The 14803-nt window shown below is 56.4% G+C and overlaps 3 protein-coding genes across 6 annotated transcripts in view; 2 read left to right on the plus strand and 1 right to left on the minus strand.

Annotated features, from left to right (window-relative positions):
* SPTBN4 (spectrin beta, non-erythrocytic 4) overlaps positions 1 to 5490 on the minus strand; it is a 36451-nt gene extending 30961 nt beyond the window's left edge. Inside the window, exons 1-7 of the mRNA XM_081334669.1 lie at positions 5254 to 5490; positions 2854 to 3083; positions 2077 to 2228; positions 1301 to 1474; positions 869 to 960; positions 584 to 664; positions 222 to 337 (exon numbers count right to left, since the gene is read on the minus strand). Coding sequence (XP_081190795.1) covers positions 222 to 337; positions 584 to 664; positions 869 to 960; positions 1301 to 1474; positions 2077 to 2228; positions 2854 to 3013 — 775 coding nt within the window. The 5' untranslated portion in view covers positions 3014 to 3083; positions 5254 to 5490. The remainder of the gene's footprint in view (positions 1 to 221; positions 338 to 583; positions 665 to 868; positions 961 to 1300; positions 1475 to 2076; positions 2229 to 2853; positions 3084 to 5253) is intronic.
* Positions 5491 to 6093: 603 nt separating this feature from the next.
* Positions 6094 to 10053, plus strand: BLVRB (biliverdin reductase B). The gene is made up of 5 exons (XM_081334670.1): positions 6094 to 6289; positions 7828 to 7989; positions 8072 to 8161; positions 8651 to 8782; positions 9240 to 10053. Exons 1-5 carry the CDS (start codon positions 6175 to 6177, stop codon positions 9401 to 9403), a joined length of 663 nt encoding a protein of 220 aa, XP_081190796.1. The 5' UTR covers positions 6094 to 6174; the 3' UTR covers positions 9404 to 10053.
* Positions 10054 to 11112: 1059 nt separating this feature from the next.
* On the plus strand, positions 11113 to 13504 carry SERTAD1 (SERTA domain containing 1). 4 transcript variants are annotated; one of them, XM_081334572.1, is made up of 2 exons: positions 11113 to 11282; positions 12282 to 13504. In XM_081334572.1, the coding sequence occupies exon 2, from the start codon at positions 12292 to 12294 to the stop codon at positions 12973 to 12975; it is 684 nt and encodes a 227-aa protein (XP_081190698.1). In that variant the 5' UTR covers positions 11113 to 11282; positions 12282 to 12291; the 3' UTR covers positions 12976 to 13504. The 4 variants fall into 4 exon arrangements, with proteins under 4 accessions (XP_081190698.1, XP_081190699.1, XP_081190700.1 ...); XM_081334573.1 differs by lacking the exon at positions 11113 to 11282 and adding an exon at positions 11305 to 11655; XM_081334574.1 differs by lacking the exon at positions 11113 to 11282 and adding an exon at positions 11760 to 11799.
* Positions 13505 to 14803: the final 1299 nt, after the last annotated feature.

A 14803-nucleotide genomic window follows, 5' to 3' on the forward strand; every position in this document is an offset into this window, starting at 1 on the left:
AGTGAAAGGGGTCTGCATCTGTCATGGAAAGCTGGGCCTGACAGAGCTCTGGACCTCCAACCTCCATCTGCACAGACCACCCCCCAACTGCAATTGCCAAGAATCTTTCCCGGCTCAGAGCTGCCTCCCACCTCCCAAGGCCAGGAAGGGCTTTCCTTTCTCCAGGAGTCTTGGGCAGGGAAAGCCATGCTGTGTCCTTCAGGGTCAATTCAGGGCCTTACCCTCGGGGTCCAGCAGTTTAGCCAGGCCCAGCTGCTGTTCAGCAGTGTTGAAGGCCTGCTGGAGATTGTAGACTGCATTGGATTTGGTCAACTTCTTGAAGTCAATGATGTCCGGCCTGGGGAGGAAACAGGTGGCCTCCTGAGGGGCTGGGTCTGTCCAGGGTGGGACCAAGAGGGCATTTCTCCTCATGGCACCAGACCTACCCTTACCCTGGGCCAAAGTCCCTTCATTTTGCAGCTGGCCAATTGCCAGATCCTGCAGGAGGCCGCCTGACCGCCCCAGGCCCTGGCTGGAGAGGGCAGCTCCCGGACAGCAGCCCTCCAGCCGTGCTTTCTCCACAACCCCCTCAGAGCCTCCTCACCTGTGCCTGTGGATGAGAGCGCTGAAGGCCAGCCCGTCCCGCCAGCTGGTGGTGAAGTTCTGAATGTTAACCTCAGGGTAACTGAAAAGGAGGAGGAGTCCCTTCTAAACCAGAGCGGTTTAGGATGGTCAGGGGACCTTGCTGTCCCCTCCATGCCAGCAGGCAGCTGCAGGGCCCCAGGGATCACCTGCCCAGGACAGGCGATTCCACGACATGTGCAAGCATTGGCTCACAGCATCGTCACTTCTTGGTTGTTAGGACTCGGCCGCCTTGTTCAGGACTCACCCTGCCGTCTTCATTTGGCACCAGAGCAAGAGAGCATCCTTGGCTGAGCGGGTCTCTCGGCTGTCTTCTGTTTCAATTTTAATCACCTGGATCTGGGAGGGGGAAGCAGGAGAGGGGGGTCCTTTGGCCCTCCTTTCTCCAAAGCTCACCTGCATCCAGCCCCCTTCCCCCCAGTTTTCATTTCCAGAGGTGCCTTCCCTAACATGCTCTAGAAACTAGTCAGCTCCCTCCCTCTTTTGCCCAGGCCACCCACCCTTCCCCAAACTCTCTGCAACCTGCACAGAACGTTGTTCCAGAGAGCTTAGGGAGACAAGAAAATCTCCAGGTTGCTCCAGGTCTCACTTGGAAGCCTCCAGCAGCAGACGACCTCCCAGCTGCCCAGGCATGGCCCCATCTGTCAGCCCCTCTGGAAGAGCTGCCCTCTTACCCCACCTGGAATCTCAGGATGATGGTCCAGATGAGGCCCAGGGTCAGGCGGTGGTTGCCATCCACAATGTCATGGGAACCCACGTTCTCCAGGTGGACTCTCTGCTCCTTCAGGAATTGCAGGGCTTTGTCCACATTTTCCAGGGAGTGGATCCGCATCCTCCCCCGGGTGGGTTTGGGCTGCCACAGAAGCCAATCAAAATATAACTGCTCCCATCGAGGCACAGTTTAAGCACATTCAGAATTGACATGTACAAATAACCTTTAAAACTACACAATTGCAATAAAATAAAAATACTGTGGTATGTTTCTAAGTCACACTGACAGTTAGTACTTGACTTACGACCAACAGTTTAATGTCCATTCAAAGTTACAACAGACTTGAAAAAAGTTACTCACAATCCATCTTCAAAGGCACAATCATAGCACTGTATTTTTGGCAACTGACTTGCATTTACAATCGGTTGTAGAATTCCAGAATTTGATTAAGAGATTTACAACAAAACAGCCCCGTCTTCTGCCTTTACCAACCACTCTTCTACCAGCCCCTCAAAGAACATATCTTCCCCCCTCTCTCCCTTCACTGCCTTCCCTTTCAGGGCTCAGCCCCCCTTTGGCCCTGGGGCCTGAAGTTACCCAGAAAAAATCAAAGGGGCTCTGACTGTCTCAAAAGCTCACACACACCCCTTTATAGAAGCAACCAGCTCCTCTGGCCCTAAGAGGCACACCTCCCTCCATCCTCCGGGGCAATCATCCCTGGAAAAGCTGAGAGATCCCCATACCAGCTGTTCCCCAGACAAAACTTCCAGCAGCTTGGTCAGTAGGTATCCATCCCTCAAGTCTGCGTAGAGGTCGCTGATTCGGCAGGAGACCTGGCCCAGGTGGGAGTTGATCCACTTGGTGAAAGTCTTCTTCTGCACTGCATCTCGCTCATCTGACAAAATTCACCGGGGGAGGGGCATTAGGCCAATCTCTCACCCCGCAGAGAGCCCACCAGCTCCTCTGGAAGGACTGGAAGCACAAGGGCCATACTCAAGAGAGGGCTTGGCTTGAGGGCCATCCCACCCCAGTCAGCTTTTCATTTTCATTGGCCCAGGGGGCTTCTGGGGAAGGGGCCACAGCTGCAGCCACGGGGCCCTTCTCTGTGGTGTTGCTTAAACACAGAGAGGTGACGGCCACAGTGGAGCCCAATCCCAGACTGTCGAGCATTACCTTCTCACTCTTCCTGGCACTAAACGTTTATTCCCAGAGTCTTGCCCCATGGAGAATCCTGGGAGCTGGTCCAGCAATCCCACCCCCCTACCCCCCCACCCCCGTGGGTTTCAGGGCTCAGCTTCAGGTAGGCACACCTGCCGACCAGGCTTGGCTCTGCCCCTCCCCACACTCCGCACTTAAGGAAGATCCTTCTGAAATAAAACCCCTCCTCTTTATTTAAAAACCCATTGGCTGCACCATTTCAGAGGGGAAGCACCCTCACTCAGCCCCATTTTGGTGCCCTTCCCATCATTAGGTATACTTTCCTGCTTAACAAGAGGAGCCCAGGCAGAAGGCAGCCCTACCCGCGAGGGCCTTGATCCGTGAGCATTCGAAGAGCTTGACGGTGGCCGTGGCCTCCTCCCAAGGCCGGGGGTGGGGGGGGTCGGTGCCCTCCCATCTGGTATTGCTGAGTTGCTGCTGGGCCTCCTGATTATCCAGCTGAACCGGTGTAACATTTGCCATGTTGCTGCTTTCCTGGGAGCCCCATAAAGGGGTGACATGAACCCCTGAAGCTTCACCTGCCACTTACATGCTGAGTTCAGAATTCCAAAGAAAGAATGAAAAAGAAAATGGCAACTGTTAAAGGGAGCACCTGTAGGGCACATCTGCTTGCAATGCCTACACCTGGCCCCAAAGACTGTGCGAGAGGTCACCAACTGGCTGATTCTCTGGTGAGGATGTAGGGGGGCTGGCAGACACCCCCCCCTTTCAACCTGTCCCCAGTGTAGCCAGCCAGGCAAGGCTGAGAAAAGGCACAATACAAGAACATGCAAATTGGTGCATGTTGGCCAATTTGGCCTTTGCTGTCCCCTGGAGTAATGAGAGGGGAGCACAACTCATTTGTTTGAACCAGCCCTCCCCCTCCCTCAGGGTGCAACCTGGATACCTTCAAGGCAGCTAGACTGCCTTAGTTGGAGGTGGGGGGTCCAAACCCTTCTGCATACGGAAACCCCACAGAAGCCAAACTTCCCTCTCCTTCCCTAGGAACTTATCTGGCCCGTTCAGAACATGATTGGGAGTCAGGAGGGAAGTCTGTGGCAGACTTATGGAGGGGGGCTGGCTACTGAATCAATGTAGGAAGGGGGGCTGGAAGGACAGCGTCTGACCCCAACAAAAGCCGCCCTCTGTGGAGCAGCAGCCTTGGAATAGATATTTATTGCTAGGGAAGACAGGCTAAAAGGCAAATTACTTGAAGGCATTCTGAATATCCTAAAGAGGTTAATTTAAGCCACCTTAGAGGATCTGTCTGCAGCTCATTTTAAGCCCAGGGGTCTACCCAGAGCCCCTTTGGCCCCTAGAGGGGGTGAGTTACCAGGGGGAAAGCCCTCAGGGGGCATCAGGCCATGGCCACATGGTGTGACAGAATAATTCCTCTCCCGGCCCCCTATTTAAGGCAAGGTGGCTGTCCATGTTCAGCGGGTTTTGACAGATGATTTCAGGAGCCCCGGGGTGCCTGGCAATCTTAAGGAGCCGCTCAGAGAATGGGGTTCCCGGCCTCATGAGAGTCACCCATCAAGGAAGCAGATGATGGCTAAGCATTGTGGGTGAAGCTTCTATGATAGAGCTCAGCACATGGGGCTGAGTGCAAGGCATGAACGTGAGCCTGGCACCTGCTCCCCTGCTCCAAGGCCCCAGGGCAGGGTGCAGGGTGCAGGGTGCAGGGTGGGCTTGGGGGAACACCCCCATCCAGCAAACCACCTGATTCCCTGCAGGGGAGCAAGAGGTCCTCTCGTCACATTGTTGATGCCCATCATTTGCACCCGTTTGGACACCCCGAATAAGCAGCCCAAATTTTGTCAGGTTTGGGAATCTGGAGCCCAACACTGGAAGGCCGAAGGAGAGGTGCTGTTTCATCCCATCCTGGGCAGGGAAGGAACCAGATCCCTGGCCTTGTTTTGCAAAAAAGGGCCCAGCAAGGGAGGGACGAAGGGCCTGGATGATCCCCCTCACCCCGCCACCATTTAAGGCCTCCTTCCTTCTATCCTGATGGGGCCAGACACAGCCCAGGGTTCAGAAGACCCCCTCCATAGGTTCGCAGAGGTTTCTTCTCCACGGAGGCAAGAGGACCTTTCTGCTCCTACCCCGCCCTGGGGAATGGCTCTGCTGCGGGGACGAGTGACCCCGGAGGAAAGCTCGGTCGGGAGTGCTGACCATCTGTTGTGCGCCCCGACTCTCGGCCTGCTCCCTCCCCACCCGAGAGGCTTCCCGGTAACCGGCTCCTCTCCGCCTCGCTCCCGTTCCTGGTCCTGTCATCAGAGCCCGACGGGGTCCCTCGGGCCTCCTCCTCCGAGCGCAGCCGCGGCCTGGCCAACCTCACCTGAACACCGGCGACTTGAGGGGCCTCATTGCTCCCCGCCGCCTAAAGCGGCGGCAGCGGCCGGGGGAGATGCTGCTGGCGGGCGCTCTCGACAGTGGTCGCAGGAGCAGAGCAGAGCCGTCCGGCGGTGCCGGCTGCGGCCTCGCTATGCCTGTCTCGCTATCGCCGTCCTGGCACAGCAGCCAATCCAGGAACGCCGCTCCGCCCCTCCACGAAAGCCGGAGAGCCCCCCCCCCGCTCCCGCAACCGCCGCGCCCGCTACAAAGGCTGCTTTCCAGGAGCGCCGGCGGCGGCCCTCCTTTCTCCCGCCGCTCAGCAGCTCCGGAGCACGCAGTCAGCATGCCCGGACGGGTCTGCGGCAGCAGGCGGGGGCGAAGCGGCTCACCTTGCGCCAGTCCTTGACCTCCTCCCGTCTGGCCGCCGGCTTCTGGACGCGAGCAGCGGCTGCTGGTAGGAGCGAGGGGCACCGCAGTGCTGGGGTCCCGCGGCTGCGAGTGCCGAGGCGTAGCTTGAATTGGAAAAAAGGGCTGCGCGGCTGTGGCGGAAAGAACCGAAGCAACGCCCGGCAGCTTGGATAAGAAGGCGCGAGCGAGGCGGCGGCTCTTCTCGCCGGTAATTGAGCCGACCACGCCAAATCGGAGTAAGCCGCGATGGAGGGACCCGCATGGCTGACAAGTGCCGCCCGCCCACGCGCGTGTTTTGGTGGAGACTAGAGAGTTGCGCGGGGTCGCCTTGGCCGAAAGAACTACGGCACAGCCTTACAGCTTCTGCCTGCCGGCTGGGCTCCCCTTCCCGGTACTGCGGGTAAGGCCCCTCCTCCTTCCCTTCCCGTCCCCTCGGCCTCTCTTTGATTCACATGCTGTGCCGCGCTGTCCTGTTTCCCCCAAACAGCCAAGCCTGAAGCTAAGCCGGGCCGGGCCAGGCGGGAATTCCCAGGGAGGCGCCCCGACCGAAGGGGCTCAGACTGTAGCCTGCGGCTTGCCCACCCTCTAAACCGCTCCCGCCCCTTCCGAGACGGCCCACGCGGGCGCTTCCATCGGGCGTCCAGGGCCGGCCAGCGGCTCTTCCGAGCACCGGGGGAGGGGAGGCAGGCGTGCCGACGGAGGAGACGGTTGCTTGTTCCGCTGCGAGCCCGCGGGGGCTCGAGCCCCTGGCCTCCGCTGCGGCTCGCGGGCGCACAGCTCGCCGCGGGAACCGAAGTGGCGAGGCGCCGCCTTCCACTGGCCCTACCTCCCCGGGCGGAGCTCCAAGCGGAAGGGCTTGCTTTGGCCCTGGACTGGAGCGGCGAGGAGGCAACGGCGACGGCATGGAGAGAAGCCGCGCGCCCGGAGGCCCCGTTGCTGCAGCCTGCAAGAAAATCGCCATCTTCGGCGCCACCGGCATGACGGGCCTGGCCACTCTGGCGCAAGCCCTGGAAGCGGGTGAGGCAGGGCAAGGGGCGTCAGCCTGCGGGGGGGGGCAGAACAAGCAGGGGACCGCGAAGGGGCGCATCGTCCCCCGTCTGCGAAAGGACGCGCGCGGGACGCGGCTGCTTCCCCGGAGAAACGCCCCAGCGCCTGACAATTGGGGGCGGTGGGAGGCGAATACCGAACGAGCAGCGACTTCTACCCGGCGGCTATGTACTGTTTATTTGCGAAGTGGGATTGGTGAAGATAAAAGGCTTCAGATCAAGGGTGCATTTCCACAGCTGGCATTGCACCTGCAAGTTATTCCATGGTATTGGTGCTACGAGTGAGGCCATAATCCATAGTGTGGTTTCAGGGAATGGCCCAGGTCTGGGAGCTTCCCCAGACACCCACCCCCCCATGGCTGGTTTAGCAGGTGATGCCAGCAGACCTGAACCCCGAAGCAGCTCTGGTCCTGTTCCAATGTGCTTGCAGGCTGAAGTGGCTGGGGCTGCTAGGCACTTGGGAAGCAAGGCCTTGGCTATCACAAGTCGCCTGGCACCCTCCCCTCCCCTGCTTGCCCTGTGCTGTGCAGTGATAAGGAGGAGGGTATGTGGCCAGCCCTGCAGGGGCCTTGCAACTTCTTTGGGAGTTGAACTAATTGGCGATGGGAGACAGGAGAGGGGCCGGGGCAAAGCTTGCTGCCATTGATGTTTTGGTTATGGAAGCCCCCTGAGAAAAGGGGTCCCCAGCTATCCTCTGGATGAGAGAGTTGGTGGGTTGTAGCAACCCTTGGGCTTCTTCTGAGTTTTAAGGTACAATGGTCCTCTGGGTCAGCTGTTTGTGAAGCCATGGATGGAAGCGGGAAGTCAAGGCAACCTGAAATGCATAGGGGGGAGAGGGGGAGGGCTTGGATTTCATTTAAGTGGGGCTGAGCTGCCTAGAGGGGATTGGTCTCAAACCTGGCACAGAGGCAGAGAGAAATGCCAGAATTGCCCAATGCAGCTCTGGTTAATTTTCAAAGGAAAAATGCCTCCACAACAAGAGAATGTTAGAAGGGCCCATTTAAAGATAGCAAGTAGCGTAAAATGTCTTTCACTGGCAGAACGTATAAAACAGTCCCTAAAAAAAGACTTCAGAGTGGAATGTTCCAAAAATGAACATTTTACCACACAAGAAATTGCAATACAAAAAATGTTGCCAGGCCAAACAGGTTTAGTGTTTCCTCTGTAATGTATGTCTTAAACATGTGGACAAGACAAGAAGAAATTTACCTAAGGTTATTTTAAAAAGACAAAGCATTTAATGCTGAACAACCAGAGGAGACAATTAAACATTAAAGGGAACAGAAAGTCTTGTGGCCAAAGTGGGAGGAGCAGAAGGATAGGCGAGAATGCTGGCCAGGAGGGCGGGGGCAGAAATTCCTCCTCTGAAGCGACCCCCCCCTTGCTAACCTGCTCAGGGCAAAGGACTGAAGCCTTCTTCACCCGCCTGCTCTGAGCTTCCTTTGCTGCTCCCTCCAATTGCTTTGTGAGAAGATGCCTCACCAGCTGCTTTCTCTTCCCCCTTGCCAGGCTACCATGTGACGGTGCTGGTACGGGATCCCGTCCGGCTGCCCCCTGAGCTACAGCCAGCGCAAGTGGTGGTCGGAGACGTGTTGAACCGGGCAGATGTCGATGGAGCCGTGAGCGGGCAGGACGGTGTGATCATCATCTTGGGCACCCGCAATGACCTCAGTAGGAGCGGTGGCACTTCCTCCCCCACCTCTCCCTGTTCCGAGGCTTTTGGCTCACACGATTTTTCTTCTCTGCCTCTCAGGTCCCACCACAATGATGTCCGAAGGCACCCGGAACATCGTGGAGTCCATGAAGTCCTGCGGCATCCGCAAAGTGGTGGTCTGTCTCTCAGGTAGGCATCCCGCACAAAGGTCATGTTCTCCTGCCTCCTAGACAGGATCTCCCACTGAGTGATGGCTCAGAAAGCACCCCCTTGCCGCCTGTCTGATGGCCCCGGGTTTCCTTGGGGAAGAGAACTGCATTGGGCCTCTGTGAGTTAAGAGAATGGAGCGATGGTTCCAGCCAGCTGTAGATCTTGTAAGCTGGAAGGGGGATGACGGCCTCACCTCTGCTCTTCTCCAGACCAAACAGGGGGTGGGCCCCACAGGGTGTGCTGAGCTGCCTGGGATTCCTGCAAGGAGGTTTTTGCCTTCCTTGGTCTCCATAGTCCTTCCATTGTTGCCATTCATCTTGAGCTGTTAAGCTTAGGCTCCCAAGGCCCTTAGACGCTCTCACCCTCTCCCGCAAAGAGGTGGGCCAAGTTGAGTCGGCCTTGGGCTGCCTTTGCAGGGGAGACCCAGGCACTGCAACAAGGGGTTTCTCTTGGGGGTTCTGCTTGTAGCTTTCCTGATGTGGGACCTGGAAAAAGTTCCCGCCAAGCTGCGGCCAGTGACCGAAGACCATGTCCGGATGCAGCAGATCCTGAAAGAGTCAGGCCTGGACTGTGTCTACGTCATGCCGCCTCACATTGCAGGTGTGCCCTGGGGGGAGACCTGGGTGGTGGGAGCATAGTGGCCAGCAACCGCCAGGTCAATCTGGGCACAGGAAGGGTTTGTGACTCTGGAGGTAGTCAGCAAAATCATCCATGCACAAATTTTTTTTTCACCAGTGGGGTAATCCAGAACCTCCTAATGTAGAAATGCACCCCATTTTCAGTGCTAAACGAAGAGCGAGCTTGGTCAAAATGCTTCTTTTAAATGAGCTCCTTTGCCTCTTCTTCCAGGCAGCGTGCTCGGTCTGGTTGTCCCAAGGTAAATAACGCCCAGTGGCCAGATTGGCTTCCGTTGAGTGTGTGATAGAACTACGATTATGGTTTATTCCAGAAATCAGGAAGCAACCAACTGTGGGCTGAGCTAGGGCTGCTCCCTGAAGGGCTGGGCAAGTTGGGTTTGGCATGCGGCTTCTGGCAATGGGTGTTCTTCCTCCTGCAGGTGACCAGCCCCTCACCGGTGACTACACTGTAACCGTGAACAGCTCAAGTAGCGCCAGAGTCATCTCCAAGCATGACCTGGGGCACTTCTTTCTCAAGTGTCTGACCACATCTGAGTATGATGGGAAAAATGTCTACCTATCCAGGCATTATCCCAAGGAATGACCCCTCCTCAGAAGGCCGGAGAAATCACTGCCTTGCATGCATTTGCCCCCCTCTGCCCCTTGTGCTACTGAGTGCCTCCCCCCTCTCACAGAAAGTCCAGCAGGGCAGCAGATGCCCCCCCCCCGCGCCCTGCAGCAGGCAGACCAGCTGCCCACAGTCCCTGTGCGCTGAAGTTCCCCTGAATCCAAATGCAGCTGGGTGGGCTCTGGCCCCTGTTTGGGCCGGTGGTCTGCAACTTCCTCCCCATGGCAGAAAGGACTCTTTGGGCAGCAGTGATTTTTGCTGTACCGAGGAAAGCCTTTGCACAGCACAAATGGTCTAGGGTCTCCTGCTCGAGCAGAGGTTTGGACTGGAAGCCCTCCAACCCAATGATTCTGTGTTCTAAGTGGAAGGCAGTAGCCAAGCTCCTTCCATCAGCAGATGCATAGGCCACCTTGAAAATTAGGAATCCAGCTATAAACAAACCCATCAGAAGTAGTAAAAGGTTGGAGGGCAAGTAACAATATCCCCAGGTTAATGTTAATCTTCCTCCTGTGTTGCTAAGAAACCTTAATTCATGTTAATGCTTGCAAAGGTCTGTGCAACTTGAAAGCATACAAAGCATAAGCAGCTACTCAAATAAATACCAAACTATTTGGATGGCAATGTGATCACTTGGATCTAATTAAGAACTCTTCTTGGAAGGAGTTTTCAATAATATCTTGCGCCGAACCATTAATTCTTCGTGTTTTGGTTAAAAGGGAGAAGAGTGGAGTGGAGCGCACAGGGAGAGATTCTTGCTCCCTGCTAGTGGCCCCAAACACATTGGGTATACTTTTTGGGGGGCTGCATCTTGCCTGGCCATTGTCGCACCTGCACTGGGACACACAAATGTCAAGGGAATAAACATGGATGGGCATTCAGTGGCCAGGCTGGAGGTCTGGGGCAATAACTGTTTTTCATGCAGGGAAACATGAAAAAACAGAATAGTAAAATAAAAGATTGAGCTAGTAGTCACAACGATTCAATTAAATATTGTCATGACTATGGTTTTTTTTGCATAAGCCATGATTAGTTGGATTCATATAACACAACAGCCAGTTTGGTGCAGCAGTGAACAGGCTGCACTAGAAACCGGGAGATGTGAGTTCTAATCCTCCTTTTTGGCCAACTGGGTGATTGGGCCAGTCCCTCTCTCGGCCAGCCTACCTCACAGGGTTGTTGTGATGAGGAAATATGCCCGAGCGTTAGCTGTCTTCGCTGCCTCCAGTTGACCAAATATTTTAAAAAGTGGGAGTATTTTTGAAACCCGGCCCTGACGCTTTTTCAGACCTCACCTTTCTCCGAGGAGGGGGACGAGGGCGTTTCAGTCCTCCACCAGCCCCAGCGCAGCGGAACCGTCCTGCGCCGGGGGACCCCCGCCCTCCCTCAGGGCAATCGCACAGCCTCACCCCGGTGCCCCCAGGCTCGGAAGAGGCGCGGCAGGAGAGAGGCTGCTGCGAACGCCGCCCGCCTTCAGCCGCAGGGAAAGGCGCCTGCGAGCACTGCCTCTAGGGGTCGCCCTTTCCTCAACCCGCAATCGAGCAGCGGGCTCCGCGACAGCGCCCCCTGCTGGACAGATTCCAAAACCGCTCCCCTGCCCAGCCAATCAGCGTGGCCTCGTGGGTTGGTTCGGTCGGGCGCCCTTCCTTTCGTTGCGTCCTCCCACTCTATGGAGATGAGGTGTTCGTGAGAGCGCTCCCATTGGTCGCGAAGGCTTCCTCCGCCAACGCATTGCCCCGAGCGATCCTCCACTCGTCCAACCGGAGAGATTCGCCTGGATCGCCGGGGGAGGCATGTTGGCCGCCGATTGGCTACGCGCCGGCTTCCAGATCCCGCTGAGTGGCCTCTGAGCAGCCGGGTAGGTGAAACCGGGGCCCGCCGGCGCGAGAGGCGGGGAGAGCAGGGCGAGGGAGGCGCCGGCTGCCGCTGGCGTGAGTCACCCTCCGCTTCCGCGCCGCTCGCCCGCCCGCCCGCCCAGGAAGGGACGGGCAGGTCAGGCACCTCCGTCGCTGGCCGCGCGCAGCCGGGCTGGGGATCGCCGCGCGCCCTTCCCTCCCTGCGCGCCCAACCCTTTCCGGCCAGCGGCGTAGCTGAGCCGGTGGACGCCGGGAGGGAAGCGCTTGCCCGCCGTGCCGGGGAAACGGGCGGTCCGGGCGCGCTCGAGGTGGCTTTGGTTCCTCTCCCTCCCCCGGAGGGGCTCCGTCGTCGCGGGCATGAGATGAGCAGGCCAGGTGAGGTGACTCCCAGCTTCCGGTAGTCTTGCAGGCCGCCATCCCCTTACTTCGTCCGTCCTCCCTGGTGTCGCCAAGCTCCGCGCCGGCAACTTTTGGAAGTGATTTGGTTTCCGAAACGTGAACCGCTGGGAAACGTGCGGGGTAAAGATCGCCGCGGGACCCGCCAAAGAGCTGCTCCAAGCCAAAAGTCGTCTTCATTGTCTCCCCCCCCCAATTGATTGCAACCTTCCAGATACACATTTCCTGCTCCAGATGGCAGACAGGGTGGGATGGGAGGCCTGAGACTGGGTCAGGAGGTGCCTGGAGATCAGAGGGGAAGCTTGGCAAGACGCAGAGAGGTGATATTGAAAAGGAAAGAGGGAACAGTTGAGTAAACGGGTGAGGGGGAAAAAATGGAAGTAACCTTGCTTGGGTCTTTGCATAGGAGTGGGGCAAAGGGATACTCAGTAGGCGTTCCATTCTACAACTATATTCTGCAACACTAAAGTAGCATCCCTGAAATCCTTGCTCTGCCTGTCCTTTGGCCTGCTTTGCAGGGCTGACCCATGGGCCAAGCTGGGCCCACTGCCTAGGGCCAGGCTGAGGCTGGCATCGCTGATGGTTTCCCTTCCGTTCTTTTCCAGAAACCGGCTGATGAAAGCCATGAAGCGAAAGTGGACCGAAGAGGAGGCCGAGCCTGCTGCAGCCACGCCGTGCAGCTCTCTCTTCAGCCTGTCTGTCTCCAAGCTCCACCAAAGCCTGCAACACGTTGAACCCAACCTACGGCACCTGGTGCTGGTGGCCAACACGCTCCGTCGCTTCCAGGGGGAGATGCAACCAGGGCCTGCCCCTATTCTCCAGGCCACCTTAGGCCAGGAGGACCCTTCTGAGGGCAGCCCGATGCCCAGTGCCCTGGCCTGCAACCTGTCAGAGCCCAGCGGGAGGCTGATGTCACCCCCTTCTCTGTCCCCATACGTAGGTGGCCTCCTCCTTTCCAACGGGGACTCATCTGCCTTACAGGCCTCTTTGGACGACTCGAGTGATATTGGTCATCCCGAAGAGCGCCAGCTGTGTTTGCTCAGCCCTGAGGCTGAATGGACGCCCCCTGCCTGCCCTTCTAGCACCCTGGACCTTCTGAGCCCTGGTGGCTACCTCTTGGAAGATAGCCTGGAGGGGGTCTTTGAGGACATAGACACCTCCATGTATGACTGTGATCTGTGGCTGCCCACCAGCCTCCCCAACTTCAAGGAGGCCTTCTGCTTACCAGGAGAGCAGAGGCCAGATCTGGCAGACCTTGACTGTCTCATGGATGTGCTTGTGGGGGTACAGGAACTGTAAGGGCACCGTCAACGAAAATTGTGGTCCCTGGTTGCTTGCTGAAAATGGGAGTAGATGGGGAAAGAGCCGCTGCCACAGAGAACAAATTCTTCATTGCATCTTCTGTAAAACTGTTTCCAGCTCCTCGCACGGCTACCTCTTTGGAAACTTTCTGAAAAGAAAAGTGACCAACTTTAAATAAGTTGGGTACTCTACTTGCCGTCTTCAATTTCAGGCTAATGGTCATCTGCTACAGCAAAATTCTGCAGTGGCTTAAAGAGGCTCTGATTTAGCCAGAATCTTTTTCTTGCACAAAGGGCTTGATCTGTCTCAGTTGGAGGGCTTTGCCAGGGCTCCGAGTTTTCTCTGTGAAACGGTGCCTCCGAACCTTCGGGAGCTGCCTGGGTGGGGGAGCTTCAATGGGCTGGTCTCTATGTGAGTAGATAAAGCGGCTCCCACAGGTTGGGCAGTCAAGAGTGGTGAGATTGAGAGGGTAATTTATTATATGAGCATCAAGTATTGGAAAAAGTGAAAAACCTGCATCCTGTTAAAGTGCTTTAAAGAATTCAACACTTGGATTTGCGTGTATTCTGTGCATTTGAGGAGGGACAGGAAGAGAATCTTTGCTGGTACAGGGTCTTCTTTCCCGCCCCCAAAGCCCCCAGAGCCTCTCGGCCAAGTGCACCCCACTGCTGCTTTCCCCTCTTGTCTTGGAACAGCCACAGTAATTGCAACTCCCCCCCCCCCCAGCAGGTTAGAATCCCAACCTGCAGCCGGCCACTCCTCATTTGGCACTGGAAGAGGAAGACAACCCCCCTTGATGGACATCCTGGGAAGGCAGAGCAGTGAGGGAGAGTTTGTGGGAGAAGGTGGGGGCTTCCATGAGGGATGGGACGTTGCTGGCCTTGGAAGGGCTGCCTGCACACAGACCACCGGCCTGCAGGCTGTGGCTCCTGTACAGAGACCCAAAGTGGTTGCTGGAGTGGAGAGAAACTCCAGGATAGGGAGGTTCATGCAGAGGGCAAATTCTGAATTGATTTGGCACCAATTTAAGGTGTAGAATGTAGAACTATTTGGGGTTGGATCAATGGGGGCGCGTCTAATCCAACAGTTTTTCTTCCACAGTGACAACCCAGCTATGAATGAAAACAAGGAAAGTGGGCTCTGGGTTTTGCTCTGCCCTGCCTGATGAGATTCCAGCCTGGAATGGTGGTTGGAGCTGAACAATGCATTAAAGTGTGTTTTGACTAGTTACTGTTTATTGACACAACTACAGCAGTTCACACAAGGCCAGCCTGTCTCACTTTATCTTGCTCTGTGAATCAGACTGATATTAAAACATGGAGCAAAGAAGTGGGGGACTTTTCCCCTAATCCCCTCCAGCCTCCTCTGTGGTGCTGGAGGGGTGAGATGAGTGCAGAGTTTTGCATGTTTTTGTTACTGCCAAAGGAAACTAAATTCTTCTAAGTGACTCTGACATTACTGTTGCCATTATTTGACATATGGTATCTGCTTATCTGTTTGCACAGACAACACTTAAAAGCAAAAACAGAATTAAAATACAGATTAAAAATGCAATAAGTACAAAATGCCTGCCTGGGTAAAGAGGTGTATTTGGATTCCTTGAATACCGAAAATCTGCTGGGGAGAGGCACACGGAAAGGCAAGATGAAATGACGGGCCTTTCCCAGCAGCTTCTCCCGGTAATCTTGGCCGGTTTTGGCACAGGAGATGAGACACAACTTGCTTATCCGAGAGTTGCCTTAGCAGAAACGACGCGGGGTTTCAGCCCGCAAAGATGCAAGTCGGCAGCTCCGGCAGGGTCCTTTGCGGAGAGCGAGGGATGCGC

This window comes from Vipera berus (assembly GCF_964194415.1).
Source record: "Vipera berus genome assembly, chromosome: 9".
NCBI classification, from domain to species: domain Eukaryota; kingdom Metazoa; phylum Chordata; class Lepidosauria; order Squamata; family Viperidae; genus Vipera; species Vipera berus.

What these genes read in the sequence shown, in the direction of transcription:
- SERTAD1 (XM_081334572.1), top strand. Translation starts at nt 12,292, where the DNA reads ATGAAAGCCATGAAGCGAAAGTGGACCGAAGAGGAGGCCGAGCCTGCT.
- BLVRB (XM_081334670.1), top strand. Translation starts at nt 6,175, where the DNA reads ATGGAGAGAAGCCGCGCGCCCGGAGGCCCCGTTGCTGCAGCCTGCAAG. An exon ending in GGCGCAAGCCCTGGAAGCGG is followed by an intron (nt 6,290 to 7,827) that starts GTGAGGCAGGGC and finishes CCCCCTTGCCAG; the next exon opens with GCTACCATGTGACGGTGCTG. An exon ending in CATGCCGCCTCACATTGCAG is followed by an intron (nt 8,783 to 9,239) that starts GTGTGCCCTGGG and finishes TTCCTCCTGCAG; the next exon opens with GTGACCAGCCCCTCACCGGT.